Source organism: Mixophyes fleayi, chromosome 1 (assembly GCF_038048845.1).
Source record: "Mixophyes fleayi isolate aMixFle1 chromosome 1, aMixFle1.hap1, whole genome shotgun sequence".
NCBI lineage: Eukaryota > Metazoa > Chordata > Amphibia > Anura > Limnodynastidae > Mixophyes > Mixophyes fleayi.
In genome coordinates this window covers 75746840-75771165 of record NC_134402.1, presented here as the reverse complement: position 1 = coordinate 75771165, position 24326 = coordinate 75746840, and the positions used below count along the sequence as shown (strand labels likewise).

Genomic DNA, 24326 nt, shown 5'->3' with positions numbered 1-24326 from the left:
ATAGTGTCTTTTGAAGGAGGGGAGCAGGTGGTTGGGGGAGGGGGGTTTCATTATAGAGGTTCTATTTCCCCAATCTTTACCATTTACATAAATAATTTAGTGAAATATGTAGGCTGGCTGCAGTAGCATCTGATGACCAGAGGGAGCAGTGTGAGCTCTCTTTACCTAGAGAGAATCTGACACAAAAACAAGTTCTTCAAGGACAACTGTGTAATACACAAAATTTAACCTTTGAAAAATACACATCTATACTGTAGTAGCATAAAGTCTTTGTAGCAATAAATAAAAGGGAGCTAATTACTGATGTATAGAACAAAAGCTCCAACCTAAGCCTGTGTCTCACTTGTGCAGAATGTGTTTAGGGAGTTTATCACGGATTGACCTCATGCTGTAGCATCTCTGAAAGGATGAAATGTTTTAATTCAATCACAGCAGATCACAAGTACTCTATGTGTTACACAGTCAATATGCAAAGCCCTGGGAAAACTAGTTGCCCAAATCAGTTTCCTTAGCGCCATTGGTCTGTGTGGACAAACTAAGTCTGTAGGTGATTCTTGCGATTCAGGTGACTGCGTGACTTACCTTGCTTAATCATTACCAATTGAAGGAGGAGTCTATATCTCTGGATATCAGTATCTATAATTTTCGTTTCTGATGAGTTGAGTTCCTACAGTTAATGTCTCAATTTGGATGTGCTCTCATATTCATGACAGAAATAATGAGTGATGGCCACACTCATTTTCTGGTTGCGCATTCTAGGGTCTAATTGATTTTAATACACAGCCGCGGTTGTTTCTATCTAATTTCAGTATTGGATTATATACATTTGTGCTGTACACGTGATATACGGATTTCACATTATCGATTTTTTATTATGTAATGTTTTTTTATTATATGTCAAATTTTTGATGTTGAATTACTATAAATATTTTTGTATATTATTGTCCAGTGCCTCTCTATATCCTAAGAGAACACCTATGTTATTAATGACCGTATTCTGTGCTCACTCAGCAGCGCAACCCTTATCTTTTGTAAGTCTGTAGGTGGTGCCAAATAGATTTAAAAGGTCAGTATGAAATGAAAAGAAAGATTGTGTGACATCACTGACCAGGGCCGCCATCAGGGGGGTACGGCCAGTACTGCTGTGAGGGGCCCGGACAGACCTCTCCGTCTGTCCAGACTCCCTGGACTGTCCGGGCCCCGCAGTCACCGACCGTGCCTCCCCCTTTTTTTTTTTTCTACTTACCTTCTTCGCGATGCAGCAGCTCTGCCTCCCAGACTCGGATAGGCTGGGAGCGTGGTGACGTCATCACCGTGCGCCACACTCCTAGTGTATCAGTGACCAGGAGGCAGAGCTGCTGCATCATAGAGGAGAAGGTAAGTTAGTGAGCTTTTTTAATTTTGTTTGAGGGGGATGGATGGGGGGGGGGGGGGGGGGGGGAAGAGGGAGAAAAGGGACCTTAACCGTGGAGGGGGAGGGGAACATTTACTGTGATAAGGGAGTGGGGGAAAATGTACTGTGATGAGGGATGGGGGGGTGCATGTATGGCAAAGATGGAGGGGTGCACATGTATGGGGAGGGGGGGCCCTGCCAGATTAATTAGCACTGGACCAAGGGGGGGCGCCAGATTAATTAGTACTGGGCCCCACAGTTTTTGATGGCAGCCCTGTCCCTGACTGGTCAATCATTACCTTTCTCATAACAAGGAAACTACAGACATAACAGGGAAAGAGAAACACACACACACTCTATGGTGCCAACCTGCTGTCCAGTCTCCAGGAATACTCAGGGAACATCCAGCAGTGCATTCAGTCTGCCCATATCCTTCATAGAACTAGTTAAAAAAAAACAAAAACACACATTTAAAATCTAAATGTGTAAATATAAATAAAACGTGAGGGGGTACTGCCTGTAACTAATAAAAGTAGGTACAATGCCAGTTGCTCACATGAAGATTGCAGTTCTATAGATCATAATCCCACAAACAAACAGTTGGGAGCCAGCTGACCCATTCAATGTGCTTAAAAGATCAGATATTGCATGGAAAGTATCACATATGGATGCTTGATCTTTGTGCTTTCCATGTGCTCTAGTGGTATCCACAGGTGGTTTGCACCATATAAATAAAGCAATTTTAAAATGCAAAAAGCATTATAATATATATAAGGATCTACATTTTTTTTTTTTTTACACAATAGGTGCAACCTCGGAAAGTTATCACAAAACCGGATTGCCAGGTACTTTTCTTTTCTGGTCCCATGTGTTTTATAATTTTTTATTAACCACGGGGTGCCGGCAAAGAGACCGTCCTTCATGTTGTATACAGACCAGCTTGTAAAGTACCAAAGGTATCCTGGACAAAGGCAGTTTACAACTGTCATAGTAACACTGTAGTAGAGGAAAGTTAGAGATATTTCATGCAGGGGTGCAGAGAACAGACCATGTAATCTTTGATTTCCAATTTTGCAGAATTTGTAGTTCATGAAGCTGGGATGGTAACTGAATTTATTCTGCTTTGCACTGTGGTTGGGGACAGGGAACACCCAAGGCCAAGTTTATGTAGCCAAATGCAAAAAATACAACTAAAAAAAAAAAAAAAAAATTTTGAAACTTTCACTCATTTCTACATTTTACCCAAGATGTACCCACCTGACAGCCAAGAGCTGCCCGTAAGAACGTCAACACAGTAGGAGCAACTGGTGCAGATCCAGTTATCATTAGTCGTACCTTTCCCCCAAGACTGTCCTACAAGTGCAAAAGAAATTAAAGCAATTCCAATGGATACATACATAGGATTATGCTACATCATAGAGAGGGGCACCTATCCTGTGTCGATACATCTGTAATCTCACCTCACCCAACACAATAAGTAACTGCCAGCTGGGAAAAAAAAATGCTCACTTTGGATATATGATTAGCTAAACACTGTGCACCCTACCACATCATTACAGCATGAGAAGGCTTACAGTTTATCAATGTTTTTTTTTAATCAAGCACCTTGGAAAACATGGGCCTCACCCTGCAGTAGATACTGAACTACTTGTAGCAACCTGATGAGGTGGAGCACAAAACTAAAGTCTCATATCATTCCCTCCCTGTGCTCAAGCCAAGACATGACCTAGAAGACAGACGTCCTCCTCTAACCTTACTTTCTGGAGTGAAGTCCCTACCTGGAGTTTTTGGAATATGAGTTTGTCCCAAATACTATCCTTTCGCAGAATTCCGCTGCGGAGCTCGGCCTCCTTTCTTTTGGAAGCAAATTCCAGCAGCCATCGTTTCAAGGTTGTGTTTGCTTGTCCAAAGACCTGGAGGGGAGAAATAAAAAAACCACCACAAACAAAAATTAAAACAAAATTTCTGATTACCGCATTTTAGATTTACCTTTGTAAGCGTTCAAAAATGAAGTCTCTTACTCGATCAAACATCCTATTCAACAGTCGAGGAACAACTGGGAAAATAGTTGGCTGGAGAACTTTCAAATCATCCATTAGCAACCGAATGTCTCCCTGGAAGAATCCTATTCCTGCTCCGTGGCAAAGTACTACACACTGAAAAAGGACATTTAAATGTTGATTTGTAAATTAACAAAGACACATTACAGCTACAATCCTCTTTAAAGGTGCCCAAAAAAAAAAACCCAAGACAAAACAACCCCCCCCCCCCTCCAAAAAAAAAAAACACCACACCTTCAAGCACCCAGGAAGGGGAGGGGGGTAGTATAGCATAACAGCCCCCTAAACAGTGTGATGTGTATGATCTGGATTAGGACTGCAAATAAGGTACTGTAGCACCTGCGAGGGGGAAGGGGGGTGCAGTTAAAAGAGCTCGCACAGGTCCAGAATGTGCAGCATACATATATATCTGATGTGATGCTCTTCCGGAAGGGGTTGAGATATAAGGGAGCATGGCCTTGTTCCATAGCTTGAAGCAGCATGCTTTAGATGTTCTAGGGTGGTACTCATAACTTACACAAATCACATTACAGGAACTTCTACTTTAGAAAGCATGTTGCAATGTGAAACTACATCCCAATAACCTGCAGAGTGTTTTCCGTGTACATTATAGCTCACATTACAGGAAGCCACTCACTCTTGCAATGAAGAGTAAGAGGAAATACAGAGCAGGGACATATCTCACACAGTAATAACTGCTGACTGTATTAATATGTAAAATGACCACCACCCAGCTTCATGCAGAACATCCCCTGTTCTTGCCAACATTACAAATACAAGTATTAAGTGTAATTATAAACTTGCACATCATTGCTTACTCAATGAGTACATATTTTACAAAAGAAATATTGCAAAATTGCATCTTGATTGTGGTCAGAAGAGAAATGTAATCTGGTGGGGGTGGGGTGGGGAGGGGGGGGGGGGGGGGGGAGAGTGTATGATCAGGTTAGGTCTCTACTGATCAAGTTTTACAGTCCTTCCTGGAAATAAACCGGTATATATTTTATGCTATTACTGAACCCCAGTCCAGATTTTGCTGTATTCGCTATAGAGTGCTTAGGTGAAAACATTAAACTTTGCATTATAAAAAGTTTGGTTTATTTGTTTTCTTCAATTGTATTAATTTTCTCCCTATTTTACAAAAGGTATTAAAATGCACTCCGGAGTGATAGATTGCCTAATTGAAATAAAAGATACCTGCAAGACAGCATTTGATTTAAACACTAAAAATTACATTTAATACACATTTTAAAAAGTGTGCAATTCCGTTTCGCCAAATGAGCCAGATTCCCTTACAAAGGGCAATCTTAGAAAGGGGACCAGTTGGGGATACAGTAACTGAGGAAAGTGTTATAACAAGGAGTTCCTAACACCACTCCATACACACAGGATCAGTCCAACTAATTGAATTACTCACATTATATAGCACAACTATTCAATTTACTATTAATTTTGCATTAGAATGAATCAAAACATTTCATTAATAACTGGAACCATATTTTGCAAGTCTAATGATTCAAATAAATTTGTCTCTTGACCAAAACAATATTAAGAACCCCAATGATGAAGCCTTCAATGGAAGAAAGACTTAACAGCAAGCCCTCTATAATGCAGCTAGAACTTTTTTTTGCATATTAAAGTCTGGTGGATAGATATATACATACATACACTTGCGACCAATAATTTTACTTACAAGTAGAAAGGAAATTAGACGCTAAATATCTTTTTTTTTTTCTTTTACAAAAATTATAACATTGGGATTCACTATTTAAGGAATGGATTCCAACTGTTGGTAGTAACACAAGGTTTAGGAACTACATTTATATCTTAATGGAGAATGGAATCTACTTACTACGTACCTCCTACGACTAGTGTAAGCTATGGGAACATCCCCTTAAGGTCTACACATCGTCTTACCTGGACCAGTCTTTCAAACATGTGTGCCAAAGGCAAATAGGAAATGTGTATATCACTGGCGTTCAGTGTCAGTAAGCTCTGGAAAATATGACAAAAAGTGCTGAACACATGAAAGACATAAGTGTTGTGCCTACCTCCACAACCCGCTCAAACATATGCGCCAATGGTAAGAAAGAGATGAGAACATCTTGTGTAGAGGGAATCAACAAGTCCTGGATAGCAGAAGGAAGAGACAGCACAACAGTGTTCTCAAAGCAGATTGAATCACAAGAGGTTACAAAGTTTGTTAGTTTATTTTTCATGCCTTAATATCAAAAGTCCCAAAAATAAAAAAAAGGATGTAGAACAACTTTTAAAGCAGCTGACACAAAAGCCTGTAGACAGCACCATCACCCCCACCCTATACTCACTAGAGTGGGAAGCCCACTAGTTCACTTCATTCTCTCAATAACTAGGACAGGAAACACCAAGGGCCTGATTCATTGAGGATCTTAACTTAAGAAGCTTCTTATTTCAGTCTCCTGGACAAAACCATGTTACAATGCAAGGGGTGCAAATTAGTATTCTGTTTTGCACACAAGTTAAATACTGACTGTTTTTTCATGTAACACACAAATACTTGATAGCTTATTTGTACACTGAAATTTAGTTGATATTTGTGTGCTACATGAAAAAACAGTCAGTATTTAACTTGTGTGCAAAACAGAATACTAATTTGCACCCCTTGCATTGTAACATGGTTTTGTCCAAGAGACTGAAATAAGAAGCTTCTTAAGTTAAGATCCTTAATGAATCAGGCCCCAAATGTTCATTTCATAAGAGCAAGGACACAAGACTTGAATTACAATGAAGACGAATGCTAAAAACCCTCAATATTCAATGTAGTGTGGTGCCTTCTTTATTAGCCAGGTGAAATCAAGTTTACCCAATTGTTTGGCTGCATTACATTCTAATATAGTATCAATTGCATAATAATTTCCCTGTAATTAGGCCCACTGTCTGCATACAACGGCTAGCTACTATCACAAAGGTCATGACTGAGACTCGAACAGAGTTTTCTTTTTTTTTTCCCCCCTTAGGTTTGTCCTTTAATTTAGGGTTTGCTGTTAGAGGCCCATTACTCCTGTTATTGAAATCTTCAGGTGAGAAATGAAGAATACAGTTCAGTCCTTAGACATTTTCAGAGACCTTGCTTAAAAATATAAAAATTTTTTTTTTTATAAAAACTGGAGTGCAGGGAAAAGAAAATGTTCTTAAACTTAAAATAACTAACCAGGTGCTTGATGGGTTGCTATGGGAGACAGAACCTGACTCTTGTAACAAAACTAAAAAAAAATTCTTAAGCAGTTGTCCGCTTGCGAGTCCATGACAATTGTTCTACCGTTGGTTACCTATTGGAATGGAGTGAAACGGCAGGGACAATGGTGTTTAACATGCGGCAGTAACCAGCACCAGCAATTAAGGAGTGGTCAACGGAGGACACTCCATGCATTCACGTGTGGTAATGAAAGTAAACAGAGCACTTGGCAAAAACAAACAAAAAAGATTAAAATAAAAAAAAAAACGTTATTGCAATGCAAATGTGTGCTCCATTCCCACACAGGTTTACATGCTTTTAACACCGTGGAGACCTTTATGGTTTTCCATATTAAGATGCAGTAAGAGAGACAGGACAATTTTGATTTTAAGTTTTGGAAAATTAATTTATGATCCTGACAGCAACCTGGAGCAAACTATATACTGGGATTCCCACTCTTTTGTTACTCCCTAGTCCAATGAAAACAAACCTTCTATTGTGATTTTACTACATTCCATATTAGGGGCTTAATATCATCATCATCATCATCAATTTATATAGCGCCACTAATTCCGCAGAGCTGATTTATGTGCCCCCTCCTATAAGCAATAATGTTACTTAATAAAATTAAAATAAGCTCTACACTGTTTATACAAGGGTTGGTGCTCAGGCCACACCACCCCCCCCCCCCCCCACAATTAAAATACCAGTGCTACTTTAAAAGTCGTCAACTCAAAACACATCCTTTATATAGAAGGTAAAACACCAAAAGGTACAACAATGCAAGAAATGGGTTAAAAACAAAGCAAGTTTGCTGCATACATGAGATAGTCCCCTTTATAAAGCACAAAAGTAGAAGATTTAGCATATTTCTATAACAGCTAATACATGAGTAAAACTAAAATGGAAAGACCACATCAAATATCTTAATTCGGATAATGAAATAATTCACTATTACAAGCGACAAAAATAATTACACTATACAACAGATTTACTGAAGTACCTTTAAACTTGGTAATAAGCAGCTGTTAAACTTATGAATTGAATGCAGAACTGAAGCTGCATGAATTAGCACAGTCTTCCTATGGGCTTCCTATACGTATTACCTTTCTGGCACATTATAATTAAGGCCATGTGTACGTCTTTCACTATGGTAGTAAATGGAATACAGAAGATAGGTGTCCCTTTGCTCTGCTTTGCCAAGGCAAGAAAGTGATTAAAAATCACTAGAAAAATAAAATGCAGATCTTAGAATATTTAAGTTGGAAAAGTGCCAAAAGCATTTATCACTCAATATTCTATTAACAAAAGAACATTGCTCTTTTCCTGTAGTGTATATACAGTCTAATATATTTTTATATATTATTTAGACAACATTAAGGCATTTTCACTGGGAGGAAAAACACATTTAGATTCTCAGCTCTCCCTCCAGTGTGTACAGCCCCAAACTTAATGTAAACTTCTGCCACATACTTTTTGTTCATTCCTGTTAGCAATATAGAATGTCGTCAATGACCTCAAGGGCACGTAAAAGGTTTGTTCTGTACAAGTGCCCATGACATTGCAGGTAATAAAGCTGGTTACTATATTTCTGTAGAGAAATACTGGTCTTATCTGTAATATGGATGCCCAATTAATAACATAGATGACTACCCCATTGTCCCAGACCTTGAGGCCTATGGATATGTGCTCAAGCAGGGCCGTAACTAGGGCTGTGCGACACGGGCGACCGCCCAGGGCGCAACGCTGAAGGGGGGCGCAATTTAGGAATATTTTAGGTTAATTTGGTTAAAATTGACAGCCCGGGGGGCGGCATTTGTCTTTCTCGCCCAGGGTGCTAGAATTCTAAGTTACGGCTCTGTGCTCAAGTTTAATAGCTCACAATGGATACATTGAGTTGGCCACAAAGCCATGCTATTGATCTACAAATAGAAGGGTGTTCATGTATATAGCCATAAATAGCTGCTCTGTGTTTAGACAAACTGGAATGGCAATATTTCCATAAGATGGTCCTACTCTAATAAGGGGTGATCTATATCAGCCCCGGCCAACCTGTAGTTCTCCAGGTGATGTTAACTACAAGTCCCAGCATGTTTTGCCAGTAGGAGGCCAGGCAATAACTGACAGGGTATGCTGGGACTTGTAGTTTCACAACACATGGAGAGCCGTCACAGACTGACCAGACCTGATCTAGATGGAATATGTGATTAGGTCATCCAATGTGTATCCACCTGGAATAGCACACATTGGTATTGAAGTGAAAATAAATGGATCTTTCTGCATAGGTGTTAATGCAGGGACCATGCTCCATTGCATTTACATCGTACATATATCCTAGGAAAGGAGGAGGAGTGCCTTAGTGCTCAGCATTACATTCATCAAAATGTACAGAGAGACCACTACAATACTTACCTCTGTTACTTTAAGGAACGCAGCAGTGTTGCTCACTATATTCTTGTGAGAGAGTTTTGCACCCTTTGGGTTTCCTAAATAAGGAAAATGGATGAAAAAAAAATAAAAATCTAAACAAAGTATCCAATATACATTTTAGACATGTCCCACACATGTCACAAATAGCAGGAAGCTATGGTGAATACATTACAAAAACAGGTTTCCATTACAAATTCCAGTCTCACAAACCCTTTTTGTTGTGGGTGTGGTACGGAATAATACTCATTAATCAGACTTACCCCGACGTGGTCAGACCGAACGCCTCCTTCCTGACTGCTGTGAGCAACGACTTGAAGGCATTGCGACCAATGAAGGCGACGGCAGTTGATGACGTCACCGGAGAGCGCGACGCTGTTATCGGTGCTGTTAAGGGGGTAATGTAAGTATGCGGCCATGAACAATGTACAACGCTTTGCAAAGTATTTTGTCCATGGCCGCTTACTTGCATTACCCCTTTAACACCGATAACAGAGTCGCACTCGCCGGTGACGTCATCAACTGCCGCCGCCTTCATTGGTCGCGATACCTTCAAGTCGTTGCTCACAGAAGTCGGGAAGGAGGCGTTCGGTCTGACCACGTCGGGATAGTCAGCATCGATATGCTGACTACCACTGTTTGTTGTTTGATTTATGCATTTCTTGTGCTATGGATAATGAAATATGTGTACCTGCAGCTTACATTAGCAGATTTTCACCCCCAAATCTCTGAAGCAGGTTTCAGTGCCCAAATGGGTAGGGAATGTGAACGTAAACAAACAAAAAAACCCTCTATATGCAAATTGTATTAGACCATGTTTGTTTTATGGGATTGCACCCATATGGTGGTATGTCTGGGATGATTTATTATGCATATAACCAGTGGTTAAAGTGGAAATTTAGAAGTGACCATTATAAAAAATGTAATGGGAGTTTAAGTGATTGGAATGTAATAGTTATGCAGTGAAGGCTGTAGGGGACGTGCCGGTATGGCATACCACCATATACACCCGCACTTCAACCACTGTATATAACAAATATGCCGTAGGACATCAGATATTGCCTCCAGACAACTTTCTGACCCAGGCAATAATGGTTTATGCGAGTTTTACTTCCAAACTGGCTAGTGTAATGGGGAGCAAAGCAATATATATTAAGTTCATCATTGGAGGCCCTTGGCTCCCCTCAGTGGGCCACACCGCACATTTAAAGTGAAGTGTGAGATTACATTAACTTGCTATTGGCAGTTTGAACACGGTTATAAGAGATTCACTTGGAAAGATGGCTGGTAATCTAAACCTGGGATTACACTGCTGTCTGGCCATATATGAACAACTGAACCCTGTTAACCACCTCAGTCAATTTTCAACTGATCGACAGAAACACTACACTGCCTCAAAGCATTATAGTCCCACTGTATAGTATCAATTTAAATCATTTGAAAATCACAACTTTTTGGCACTTTCTTTAACGGATTGTATAATAATAAAAAAATAAAAAAAATAAAGCCCACAATCCAAGCATTACCTGTTGTCCCGCTTGTGAAGCACACCACTGCCAGATCATCTGGCTCAGGGGGCTGAAAGAAATCCAGTTACAGCTATGATAATAGAGGATTCACAAATATAGATTCTCTTTTTTACAAAAAACGTATATCTATAATGTATGCCCTACAACTGGACCACAAACAATATATCTATTAATGACAGTCACTAACCACCAGCAGTTAATTAAAAACAGTTCATTGAACACACACACACACACAGCTTCACAAAAACAAATAATGTTTGTCCCTTCTACTTACTTTTGGTTTCTCATGATAGGTCTTTCCTTCTTCCTGTATTGAAGGACAAATGACAGAGCTTCAATATTTAATGCTAAGTTAGACAACCTACCATTGCTGACAGAAGATAAAGGTTAATTAGTACAGTTAGTCTGCCTAGACTTGTGTCAATGGTTTATATTCAGTTTTAGATTAACCTATGTCCCCATCCCAATTAGATCTACTGGAAGTCTACTTCAAACATGTACTACTCACTTCCATTGTGAAATATTTAGACATCACACATAAGTATGAGGAGATATTTTGGTGCTGCCAAGTAATAAACACAGTCATTTTACCATAACAAGTGCATTGGTCATAGAAAAAAAAAAAAAAATTTAGATATTTGTACACACTTCAGTGAATGTAATGATATTATATCTGAGTAGGTACACGTATAGCTCAGAACATACCTAGTCACTCCTCCCTTAGTACCAGCATATTGAATAGTTTTTGAGTGCATACCAGGCTCATCTGACCCAATCCCAGAAGACTAGTAACTAGGTCTTATCACTCACTTAAATCTGGAGTGTTTGGCAATCACTGCAAAGCAATCACACACACAGACACATACACAGACACACACACCAATATAGAACACGGTCATAAAAATAAAAAATATTACTAATGTGCATTTAAATACTACCGACCTCTATTGCTTTCAGGCTGACTATTTCAACTCCACACTTCTTGCCTCGCTCCACAAGATCCTCTTCAAAAGGATCCATAAGGACAATGGTGTTCAGGATGGAGATGTCTCCTTTTTCAACGTTGGACAGTAGTAATTTTGCCTTTTCAGTATTGTCACAGAATACCAGTGATATCTCCCCTACAAACGGTAGAAGAGGTTATAAAACTAGCTTGCTTGGGTATAGCCCAATAATAAGGTGCCCTTCAAAACTGGGATTTTGAATCTGACACTATGATAATCACATAAACCCACCATACTATCAATTAACACACAACAGTGATGACCCAATGCAAGATTAACTGCAATAAGTTAATGCAACAAAAGTTAGTTTTGAATTTAAGGGAGGAAGACTGGAGGTATTGTCAAGGTAACACCATCATTATTATGACATGATGCCCAGTCTTCAGATATCAACCTAACAAAGTAAACCAGAAATAAAGGTACCTTTGTTTATAATGTAAGTAATAGCTTCAGCTCCTAGAGTATCATAGAGAGGCACAGCCACCATGGAGTACGTATAACACCCCAGCTCAGTGATTATCCACTGCGAATAGAGGAAAGAGATAGCAATTAACGCAACAAGTGTGGGTTTACATTCACACTCTAAACACAACCAGCACCTGCCATAGAAAAAAAAAAAAAAGAAAAAAAGTTGAAGTGGAGGTGTATACTGGGGTACACCATACGGCCACATCCTACCACCTTCATTATAACACTATCAAATTCCATTCCCATTACAATTACAATTTCCACTTCGACCACCACCTATCTAATCGATGGTACAATTGCTTTCACAACATTATGCATTTAAAACTGCTGGCATGCTTTTGCCAAGTAAGCACAAATGTGCCCAGTGTTCATATGTACAAGTAGTGGAGCACTGTAGGGTTTTTTTTTTAGTTATTGAAAAACCCTAAAGTGTACAGGATCTAAGCAAACTCCTGTCAACATTGGAGAACAAAACTACTACATTTATAAATTGGTGCATTACTATCTCCAGGAAGTCAGGTATTAACACAGGAAATAACCACATATGAGCCCATCAGATAAACCAGTCAGCATAAGTGTTTGTACAGATAACACGTGTGTTACATACATAGTTCTAGATGTACAGAATATAAATTGTTACAAGTGAATAGAGTGCACTCTACAGACTGAACAGAGAATGTAGCCCATCAATTCACTAAGAAAATGTGAATGAGTTGGGAGGCACTATGTCACAAGTTCCTAGTGAATGGTTTCATATAGAGGTGTCCTGTGCAAATAAGCAGATAGAATCACAGTACACAGTACAAGTGTTTAATAAAAAGTCAGGTCAAATAGAAAAGTAATGCACTAACAATATAAAACTGTAAACATTTACCTTAGAACACTGTACAACCCAGTGTGTAGTTCAACCCCAGACCCCACACTGTTGTCCCAGGAGGCAGAGTGTCACACTGAAGCCCTCCGCAAGAAGACTACTGTCCCAAGATATGGCCATGGCCACCCACCTTATCAAGCTAATTTTGGCTTGGAAAGGGGAGCTACCCCCCCCCCCCCCCCAGAGAAGATCTCCTGGAAGTAATTCAGGCAGGAGACTTAAAGGTTAAATTTCGCAACCCAGACTTCCCTTATTTCCCTTCTCAAACATGATGCCATGCCATGGTCAGGTGCCTGGCGGTGGCAGGAGCTTTGATGTGGCATCTGGTGTGCAGTTGGCACTTACAATCATTGAGTGTCTGGTGGCCCAGTTAAAGACAGAAAACCAGTAGGAGTTGTCAGAAATGCCAAAGTCACCGACAGTAAGAGGAACCGCAAGACAAATTGCCAAAACCACTCTTCACTGATTGGGTGGTAGCATAAGCCCATCCCGTCACAAGCTGTACAAAAAGGGATTGCCAGATTCTGATTTAAACATTATGAGACTCCTCATTAAATTAGCAAGGATTGTGTTACTTTGCATGTTGTGTGTACACGTAGACATGGAGGCCACATGGTCCTAGCCGTCTTGTTTACCAATATTAGAGCACAACAGACAAAAAAGAGGATTTATGTACTTACGTTAAATCCGTTTCTCTGATTCCGTCTGGGGGACACTGCTTTACCATGGGTTGGGGAGGGGGAGCTGGGAGTTGGCACCTAACTAGTTAACTTTAGTGCTGCTGATAGACCCCTCCCCTCTACAATCCCCCTGCCTCTTCCTGTACAATCCAGTTAGTTTTAAAAAGCCCCAGGAGAAAAAAGGGCAGTCAAACAAGAGCACACAGAAGAATAACAGAAGGGAGGGATCGCAGTGTCCCCCAGACGGAATCAGAGAAACGGATTTAACGTAAGTACATAAATCCTCTTTTCTCTTTCATCCAGTCTGGGGGACACGGCTTTACCATGGGGACGTTCTAAAGCAGCCCCTAAAGGGTGGGACTACTCTGAAAATCCCGCTCGTAAAGCATTACGAGCGAAATTTGCATCTGCTGATGCAAAGACATTAAATTGATAAAGTTTAGTAAACGTATGGACAGAGGACCAAGTGGCTGCCCTGCAAAGCTGGTCCGCAGAAACACCATTCCTTGCTGCCCACGACGCCCCAACCGATCTGGTGGAATGGGCTGTGATTCTCTCCGGCACAGGACGGCTAGCCTTTATATAAGCTTGTCTGATGGTAGACGGAATCCATCTTGCAATGGACTGTTTTGAGGCTGGCCAGCCTCTCTTATTAGCGTCATAAAGGACAAATAGAGAGTCTGTACGTCTAATTTGGGAAGTTCTCTTAACATAAATGCGGAGAGCCCTAACCACATCTAACTTTTCTATCGATTGCTGATCCGTATGGGAAGAAGATGAGAAAACCGGAACTACAATTTCCTGGTTGAGATGAAAAGCCGACACTACTTTTGGTACGAAAGAAGGGAGAGTTCTTAACACCGCTCTGTCCTCGTGGAAAACCAAATATGGTTCCCTACAGGACAGAGCTCCTAAATTGGAAACTCTACGAGCCGAAGCGATAGCCAAAAGAAAGAGGACCTTCCAGGTCAACCACTTTAGGTCTGCCTTACTCAAAGGTTCAAAGGGGGGGCCCTTGAGCATCTCTAGGACCATGTTGAGATCCCATGGAGCAGTAGGAGGGACATAGGGAGGTTGGATATGTAAAACTCCCTGGAAAAAAGTCCTAATGTCTGGCAATTCGGCTAATTTCTTATGAAAAAATACAGAAAGTGCCGAAACCTGGACCTTTAGGGAACCTAGCCTAAGGCCTGCTTCCAGGCCATTTTGAAGGAAGGCTAATAGACGGGAAAGTCGAAAAGAGGACGAGTGGAACGTCCTCTTTTCGCACCTAATGTAGGCCTTCCAAATCCGGTGATAGATCCGAGAAGAAACAGGTTTCCTGGCTCGCATCAGAGTCTGAATTACACTGGGCGAAAAACCTCTAGCCTTCCAGAGGCTGGCTTCAACAGCCATGCCGTTAAATTGAGCTGAGGTACATTCTGGAAATGGAATGGACCTTGCAGAAGCAGGTCGATTCGATACGGAAGGCGGAACCCCGGCCCTTCCGGCCAAGAGGGAGCGACTAGAATTACTGGCAGAAGGCCCTGCCAAACTCGTCTGAGTACTCGAGGAAGCATGGGAATTGGGGGAAACAGGTATCCCAACCTGAACTCCCATGACATCGTCAAAACGTCCACTGCCGCCGCTAAGGGATCCCTTGCCCTTGCGCAAAACTTGTGGACCTTCCGGTTGTGTCTGGAGGCCATGAGATCTATGTCCGGAAGACCCCACCTGAGAACCAGAGACTGGAAGACATCCGGGTGTAGAGACCACTCCCCCGGCATCAGCTGGTTTCGACTTAAATAGTCCGCCTCCCAGTTTTCTATTCCTGGAATATATTGATCTGCCCAAACAAATATTTGGGCTGCAATCTCCATAGCCGCTGCACTCCTGGTTCCTCCTTGTCTGTTGACATATGCCACGGCCGTGGCATTGTCGGACTGAATTCTGAGCGGTTGGCCCTGAAGAAAAGACTGGGCTCCCCGGAGAGCCAAGAGAATGGCCTTCAATTCCAAAACATTTATCGGTAGAGTTGATTCCTGAGGCGATCAAATTCCTTGGAGTCGGAGGTGAAGGATTACCGCCCCCCAACCCTTCAGGCTGGCGTCTGTCGTGGCTATGATCCATGACCATTGTGCGAAGGATTTTCCCACGCTCATGTTGTGCAGACACATCCACCACTGAAGAGATTCTCTCGCTTTCGGAGATAGAGAGATCTTTTGACTTTTCAGGTGTAGGTGTGACCCTGACCACTTTGATAGCAGATCCCATTGGAAACATCGAGAATGGGCTCGCCCGAAGGGAATGGTCTCGAAAGAGGCCACCATCTTTCAGAGTAGCCTCATGCACAAGTGCATTGAGGGGCTGGGGTAAGACAAAACCTGGGAGGTTACCGACTGAATAGAGGAGATTTTCTCTGCTGGGAGAAACACTCTTTGCCTCCTGGTGTCCATGATGAGTCCCAGGAATACCATGCGCTGACACGGGATCAACTGGGATTTCTTTGAATTTATTAGCCAACCGTGGCCCTCGAGAACTGCCTGGGTGAGGGACAGGTGATAACGCAGGCAACCTTCTGAGGAAGCCTTGATGAGTAGGTCGTCCAAGTAAGGAACGACCTGAACTCCCTGCAGGTGAAGACATGCTGCCATAACTGACAATCTTCGTGAAGACCCTTGGCGCAGTTGAGAGGCCAAAGGGGAGGGCCCGAAACTGATAGTGAGCAGATCCTACCGAGAATCTGAGGAGAGACTGGTGGTGGATCCAGATGGGAATGTGGAGATAAGCGTCCTTTATATCTATGGACGCCATGAACTGATTTATCTCTAGGCCGTTTATTACTGACCTCAGAGATTCCATCCGAAATTTGTCCACCCTTAAGTGAACGTTGAGGCCCTTTAAGTTTAGGATGGGCCGAAAGGAGCCGTCTGGCTTCTTGACTAGGAACAGGTTTGAATAAAAACCCCTTCCTTTCTGCCCATCTGGCACTCTGCAGATGACCTGCTGGAGTAAAAGAGAAGCGACACAATCCTGTATAGCCCGTCTTTTTAAAAGATCCTGAGGTAGCGGGGTCTGGAAGAAACGCTGTGGAGCCGGGCCCAATAGGTCTATTCTGTACCCCTCTGAAATGATTCTCCGAATCCAAGGATCCTGTTTTTGAAACAGGGACAGACGTCCTCCCACTGGCGCCCCCTGTAGTACAGGTTGGTCGTCAGGACGCAGGCTTTTCCTGGGTCTTAGCGGCCTGGCGCTTGGTAGTAAACGAGGATCTTCCCCTAGAGGAGGAGCCTCGGGAATTAGATTGCCTTCCTCTGAAGGACTGACCCCTTTGGAAGGAGGTCCCTCGAAAGGGCTGTCGGAAGGAGCTATTCCTCTGAGCGCAGCTTCTGTTAGCGTATACTGGCAAAGAAGTGCTTTTGCCCCCCGTAGCCTGGGAAATGAGGGTATCCAATTCCGGGCCGAATAAGCCCGCTGCAGAAAAGGGGATGGTTTCAACGGACGGCTTTGACTCTGCATCACCTTCCCAGGATTTCAGCCATAGTGTTCTCCTTGCTGAAATGGAGGCCGCCTGAATGGCAGAGGAAACCGCCGCTGAATTCTGGGCCGCCTCATAGAGATACCCCGAAGCTTCCTTTAAATGCAAAGCAAGGGGAAGGAGCTCGGAGTCCTGTAAAGCTTCTGCCAGCTGGTCTGCCCATGCTTCCATGGCTTTTGCTACCCAGGCTGAAGCAAATGTGGGTCTAAAGCCAGAACCCGCGGCCGCAAATATTGATTTGAGCTGGGATTCTACCTTACAGTCATTGGCGTCTGGAAGAGATGCTGAACCCGGGGCTGGGAGTAGAGTATGTTTAGCCAGGCGAGCAATAGGAATGTCTACCTTGGAAATACTCTCCCAGCGAGTCGCCTCTTCCTCCTGAAGAGAATACAGAGAAGCGAACTTTTTGGGAATGAAAAACCTCTTCTCAGGTTGTTTCCAAGCCCCTTCAGCAATTTCTTTGAGTTCTGCAGAAGGAGGGAAACGGTTGGTTTTTCTTTTGGCCTTTTTGAAAAGACTTCTGTCCCTGGGGGAAACCTCCTCCGGCTCTGGGAAGTCCAGCGCCTGTCTAACCGCTAAAACCAAATCATTAACAAATTGGTTTCTAGGGTACACTTCCTGCTCTGAGGAATGACTATGGTCAGCATCCGAATAGATTTCCCCCTCTTCTTTAGACTCTTCCTCCGAATCTGAAAGGACCACAAGGGGATTTACCGCTCTAAGCCTCCTTCTCTTAGCAGGCGGGGTATTAGAGGAATCTAGCAACTGGTTAAGCTTGTTTAATCCCTTCAAAAAGGCTGTAGACCAAGCCGGGTCTGTATTAGCAAGGGCTGGGTCAGCCTGTGATGTGGAAGTTCCCGGCAAACTCGATCCACTGGCATCTGAGGAAGCCTGGGGGTCTGACTGCGTATTAGTATTGCTAGCCACCGAAGTTGCTACAGTTGATAGCAACTGATTTGATTGAAAATAACATTTGGGCTAGGGAGGTAACCGACTGTGTTAGGGAGGTTACCCAGGCCGGTTCCTCAGATGAAGGGGCTGTAACCTGCTGGCTTTGCACAGAGGGGGCCCCTGCTTCGCATGCAGCGCAGAGCGCCAAAGGGTCCTTCTGCCCACACGGTAATTTAACATGACATTTAGAACATGTGAAATATTTTGCCATATGGCCCTTTCCCTTATCTGTCATTTTATATAAAGGAAGGCACACCAATCACACAAAATCAATCTAGCTGAATATACAGATAGAGATAAAGGAAGAGAGAGAGAGAGAGAGAGAGAGTAAAATATATTAAAAGAACAGAGTAAATTACAAGTAATCAACTAATGTCTTTGAAAAAGTTGTACTTGAATATTTTAAACACCATAAATATTTTAGGCTAGCAGGAGACTATAATGTAAACCTGCTAAGCCAGTAATAAAACAACAAATATGTGTTTAAATAAGCTTGTACTTAGCCCAAGGGCCACCAAGACAGGGAGAAGTCCAACAGCAGTCTGTGCTCTCCCTCAGCTCTGTTCCCGGGCTTCTGCTTTGGCGCCAGAACCCTGGGAAAGTCCATCTCTCTCTTTCTCTGTAAGAAAGGGGGGGGGGAACTCTATGTTTTAGCTCCCCCATCTTCCCTGATGCCGATGTTCCTGCTTGAAAATCCATAGGAAAAAAACGGCTTTTGGTGGCAGATTTGTGGAGACCTCTATTAGTTCCTCTTCCCAGGACAGAGGTCTCCGCAGCGGTACTTTCCGACGCCCCCCTCCTATGACTGAGGGGGGAATCTTAGTTTAGCCCCTTCTCCTCAGAGTTTCTGCCGAATCCAAGATGGCCGCCGCCATCTTCATTACCCGATAACCAGCGCTCTATGCCTGTAATGGCAGCGCCAGTTATCGGGGAGGCTATGGGAGTGCAGCGGTCCATTAGACCGCTTGTCACTCCCTTCAATCAGGCACTTTGTAATTCAGCCCCTGTCAGTGAGAACCGCTGGCTCTCAGCTGACAGGGGAATGCCTGCGCTGCCAAGCTGTGAGTGTGTTCTCTATATTAGAACACACTCCAGCGCTGCCACCTGTGTAAAAAAAAAGAAAACATAAAAGAACAAATAAAATGTATTAAAATTACACCAAGCACTAAAAAACTTGCCCTAACTCCAGGGCACCTAAAAAAAAAAACCTGGATTGTACAGGGGGATTGTAGAGGGGAGGGGTCTATCAGCAGCACTAAAGTTAACTAGTTAGGTGCCAACTCCCAGCTCCCCTCCACAACCCATGGTAAAGCAGTGTCCCCCAGATTGGATGAAAGAGAAATACAACATATTTTGTAAACAATGTTGGATGGCATATACAAATAAATAAAATCATTTAAGGTTAGAAGAGGTCAAAGGACTTTTTATGCACTTTCAATCACTTGAAAGGAAGTGCATACAAACAGTATATCCTCTGTTTCATAGGTCTTGCAAACAATATATCTAAAGTGTTACTCATGCCACGGGCAAGTTTGCATCTCATATTATGATGCCATTTATATCCTCAATAGGCTTATTGTACTGAAATGAATAAAACACATTTACAACTCCATTTTTGGTTTAGTTTATCAAAAAGAACACTCTAAATTGTAAAATGTGTTCCCAAACCATTTTAGTAAAATGACCACGATTTTTTTTTTTTTTTAAAAAGTCGTACCTCTGGCCGGTTCTGAGCAAATATGCCAATAAGCTGTTCAGAATTTGGTTTACAGCCCCTGTGCAGTAAGGCAGACCCCAGATGCTCTGCTCTGTCCGAAACCTTTGTAGAAAAGGAGGCAAAGATCAGAGTTAATAGAAATAAAAAAAAAATAAAAAAAGTGCAAAACCAAATTATGCAGATGTTTTAGGTGTTAAAATTTGTTCTTAATGATTGTTTTCCCAAATGCATGATGGAAAAAAAAAAAAACAAAAAAAAAAAAACACATGGTGTTGCCCATCTAGGAGTCCATGCTTTATAGCATTAGTTTACACCTACAGTATCTGATATCTCCTCCCATGAGAAGAGATGGAACTAGTGAGCTACTCTGCATTTGCCAGTGGGACCCATTACCTCCATGGCCCCACTGCGCTAACGGCAGTCCTGCCACTGCTCATAACCATAGGTGAATGTAACAAACTGGCTGAACCAGTGGTTAATCCAACTGTGCACCCTTGTAGAGAAAAAAAAAAAAGTTTTACAGAGTACTAAATATACCAAACCAATTGATCCAATATCATATTATAGATCTCAAGTAATTGGTCATAAGATTCTGTCCCCAGTACTTCGGAACTTCTATTTGTGACTATAAAACCATATATAAACAAACCAAGTGCATGTTTAGTGGACCAATATAGTTTTCAGCAAAATTAAAGCAGGATACTGCTATTTTAGCTGTCAGTTCTGTAATTTTAGACTACTATAAACTACCAATGTTTCTGTCCAGACAATGGCTTAGGCTGATCAGAATCTAGTCTTGTAATATAGGATGTGATTTCAATTGTGATTGGTGGTAAATTGTCACGGTGACTGGATCTGTCCAGTTTTCAGATAAGTGTATATGGACAAACTCCTAAATGAGTGGACTACAGCGTGTGGTTACTTTTCCAAACAAAACATCTATTGAAATCAACATAACATTACCTCTTGGTAAGATATCCATTGGTATGGCTGATTAGGTTTCCTATGTCCCAAACAAGGTCCATTATCTTAAAGACAAAAAGGAAAGCTTTAAACATTACATAATTAGTTCCATATAATTTTTGCAAATACTACTATAAGCATCTCTAGGCCAGGTAAATTATATTTGAGGTGGCAAGCACAGCTTCCCAAGTTGTTTTTTTTTTTTTTTTTTTTTTTTTTTTTATAGTCCTCACAGACGTATAACAAAACTGGAATGTATACACTCCACTGCAGGGCTGGGTATGGGACCTCTGATAAAAAACAAAAAAAACAAAAAAAACCCCATACAAATAAAGCCCAGCACCAGTTAAAAGAACAGTCATACAATGGTGCAAAAATCAGCATGTGATTACATTTATAGTAAATGTGGACTGTAGAAGAGTATTTCAGAGGAGGGCTGGCAAGGGGGCATTTTTTGTTTCCTTGTTAGCCAGAGCCAGCCCAGTACTCTGATTAATGAACGTCCTGTGCTTACCCAACACCTTGGGCTCCCTCTCTAGTGCACAGTGACCGTGGCAGATAGGCAACGAATATATGTTGGTCTGTATTCTCCAGACATTTCCAAAACAGGATGTGCACTGTATATTGACCACCAAGAGTTGTCTGCATTGAATGTCGGTCAGATGGGACGGTGTGTTGGATTATAGCCCTTTGAAATAAACATTTTTTTCCATACATATTTCATTGTCCATGTAAAACCCAAGCCCACATTAAACAAACCAGGCTCACAGGGCTTTGGCAAAGCCCATTCCTCACGACACATTGCTTAAAGAGCCAAATTCATGTTACAATAGAGTCAAATACACCTTTACCTGCATTTGTCCCTCGGGCCAAGAATTCCACACCCTCCCCTGGTGCATTTGTAAATAAAACAAGGTGAAAAAAGCCTTACTCGATACTCTACATCCTCTTTGAAAGACATCATAAACTGTTCGGACATCATCATAGTAGTAGATCAGTATCTCGTCACTATCCAGTAGAGTAGATCTGCGAGCACCATCTTGACCCTAAAAATAAAATAAAAAAATTATAAATGAAAAATTGAAGATTGAAATTGTTGGTCTGTTCTAGTCGCCAATCTGCCAGAGAGAATAAGAAATGTTTGTAATAAGCGAACATCTGTGTGTCCATGTGCTGGCAAGCTTGAAGTATAAAGAGTCAGAGTAATGTGAAGCTCAAGCCAGCAACTCGTCCTACTAATTAAGAGTGTCATAGAAATTCTCACCTTACCAAATTTCCAAAATCTCCCAATATCTCAAGAGGGAATTCCATTCCTAGGGCCCGATTCATTGAGGATCTTAATTTAAGAAACTTCTTATTTCAGTCTCCTCGACAAAACCATCTTACAATGCAAGGGGTGCAAATTAGTATTCTGTTTTGCACACAAGTTACATACTGACTGTTTTCTCATGTAGCACACGAATACTTGATAGCTTATTTGTACACTGAAATTTAAAGTTAATATTTGTGTGCTACATGAAAAAACAGTCAGTATTTAACTTATGTGCAAAACAGAATACTAATTTGCACCCCTTGCATTGTAAGATGGTTTTGTCGAGGAGACTGAAATAAGAAGTTTCTTAAATTAAGATCCTAATGAATCAGGCCCCTAGTGATGTCCCATCCCATGAGGCAGCTTAATGGGATATAAGGGCAGTAAATCATCTCTGGTTTTGCTTGCGTTTTACTTACCATATAGTCGGAAGTGAGTCCATTATATAAAGGCACTGACGGGAGTTTGCATTGAATTGAATAACCTCCACCCTTCCAAAGGTCTTCTCTCACCCACCTCAACAGGTGCGGTTACATAATGCTGGCATTACAAGAGATTTTTTTGCTGCATTTTTCATCCAAGAAAATGCAAAAAATGTATCTATTTTTAAGTAATGTTTCATTTTAATAACTGGTATTTTGTCAAGAATGCTTCACTGAGTAGTTTTCAAGCTCAAACAGCTTCTTAAATGTAGCATGCAGTGTTCAGATCAACCAGAAAACCCATGTGTGTCACACATTTCTAGGACCTTTACTGGCTTCAGTGGCCAGTGTAGGAAATCACTGTACAATACAGCTCAGGCATTATGTAGAGCATTTTCATGTCAATATTGATTAACATTTTGTACATAATAAGGCCCCTTAAGTGCGCACATTGATTTACAGATTAACTTTGATGGATACAGTCCACATTTCTAATAATGAGAAATTGTGATGTGACTTATGCTCAACTCCTTTTTATAATAGGTTACCTTGTAAGAGGACCTTGTCCCTCATACAACTTGTATATGCCTGCACATACCCTCCTGTAACTATCTTTCCCGTTTGTTTATCCACCCTTGGACCCTTACTGTTAGGGTCAAAGCCCATGAGCTAGGTAAATGCTTTATTAACATGAGTTAAGCAAACCGGTCTCATATTAAAGGAGATTAAGCCAAAGATGAAAGAGCAAATTCTGCTAGAATGCGATAAAGTGAGAGAATAAAAGTCCGGTGTCACGGCTGGTGAAGCAGAGTCTTTGAACCAATAGCTCCATAAAAGGTTCCAAAACAAAAAAACACTGGCAGGTTATAACATTCTAAAGTGCTAAAACCATTTCTGATTTTATTTCCAGTTGGGCATCTTTTTGGTATGCAGTTTTAATATCCCGACTAGTTAGGCAGCGGTCAACTACTTGGACTCACTATAAACCCAGTAACTAGTTAAAAATTCGATTTAAATACAAGCCTTAACCAAATCCCATTCAAACTTATAAAACTAAAATTGAATTATTTTTCTAATTTTTATTTTTTTTGCAAAATAAACAAAACACCATACAGCCATGTTATGCCACATTGAGATCATGTTTCTGATAAGCACTCACTTAAGCAGTTTGTGCAGACACATTGCTCAGTCTTCAAAAGATAAAATGCAACATTATTCAGACTGTCAGAGAACAGCACCTCTAGTGGACAATAGATCAGGAATTATGCTAGATTGGAAGTTTGGCATTCCCAAACAGCATACTGTATCTAGAAAATGTACATAGACGTCACTATGTGATTTTCATTTTCAGTACTACAACCAATTAAAAAATTGAACCAACATGGTAAAGAAACGTATAATTTCTAGAATACAACTTTTCCACACTTTGTGAGGTATGTATATATCATACTTACCAAGATTAGAAAGTTGGTTTCCGGGAGGCTGCCGGGGGAGGTGGGCGTGATGGGGGCGGGGCTCCAAAGTGTGCATCATTTTGGACCCGCCCCACGTGACATATTGACACAAACGTGTCATTTGACAGCGGGGGGTGGGGCCAAACGCCCCGATTCACCAGGAATCGCTGTGTTTGGGACCTAATTCTGCCCACTTCACTAGGAAGTGGGCAGATCCGGGAGATTGCCACACTCTCCCGGGAGTCCGCGAGACTCTCGCAAAAACGCGGGAGTCTCCCGGACATTCCGGGAGAGTTGGCAAGTATGGTGTGTGTGTGTGTGTGTGTGTGTGTATATATATA

General features: G+C 41.6%; 1 protein-coding gene across 3 annotated transcripts in view; it reads right to left on the bottom strand.

Annotated features, from left to right (window-relative positions):
* Window positions 1–24326, bottom strand: part of ACSL1 (acyl-CoA synthetase long chain family member 1) — a 59078-nt gene that overhangs the window by 5717 nt on the left and 29035 nt on the right. For 2 of the 3 annotated variants that reach the window (XM_075196987.1, XM_075196996.1), the window contains exons 3-15: window positions 21729–21843; window positions 20798–20862; window positions 19835–19936; window positions 12051–12150; window positions 11566–11744; window positions 10898–10930; window positions 10621–10672; window positions 9080–9153; window positions 5371–5448; window positions 3415–3549; window positions 3172–3306; window positions 2651–2746; window positions 1763–1835 (exon numbers count right to left, since the gene is read on the bottom strand). In XM_075196987.1, the coding sequence (XP_075053088.1) occupies window positions 1763–1835; window positions 2651–2746; window positions 3172–3306; window positions 3415–3549; window positions 5371–5448; window positions 9080–9153; window positions 10621–10672; window positions 10898–10930; window positions 11566–11744; window positions 12051–12150; window positions 19835–19936; window positions 20798–20862; window positions 21729–21843 (1237 nt within the window). Of the gene's footprint in view, window positions 1–1762; window positions 1836–2650; window positions 2747–3171; window positions 3307–3414; window positions 3550–5370; window positions 5449–5504; window positions 5583–9079; window positions 9154–10620; window positions 10673–10897; window positions 10931–11565; window positions 11745–12050; window positions 12151–19834; window positions 19937–20797; window positions 20863–21728; window positions 21844–24326 lie in introns of all 3 variants that reach the window. The other variant, XM_075197004.1, reaches the window with a different exon arrangement.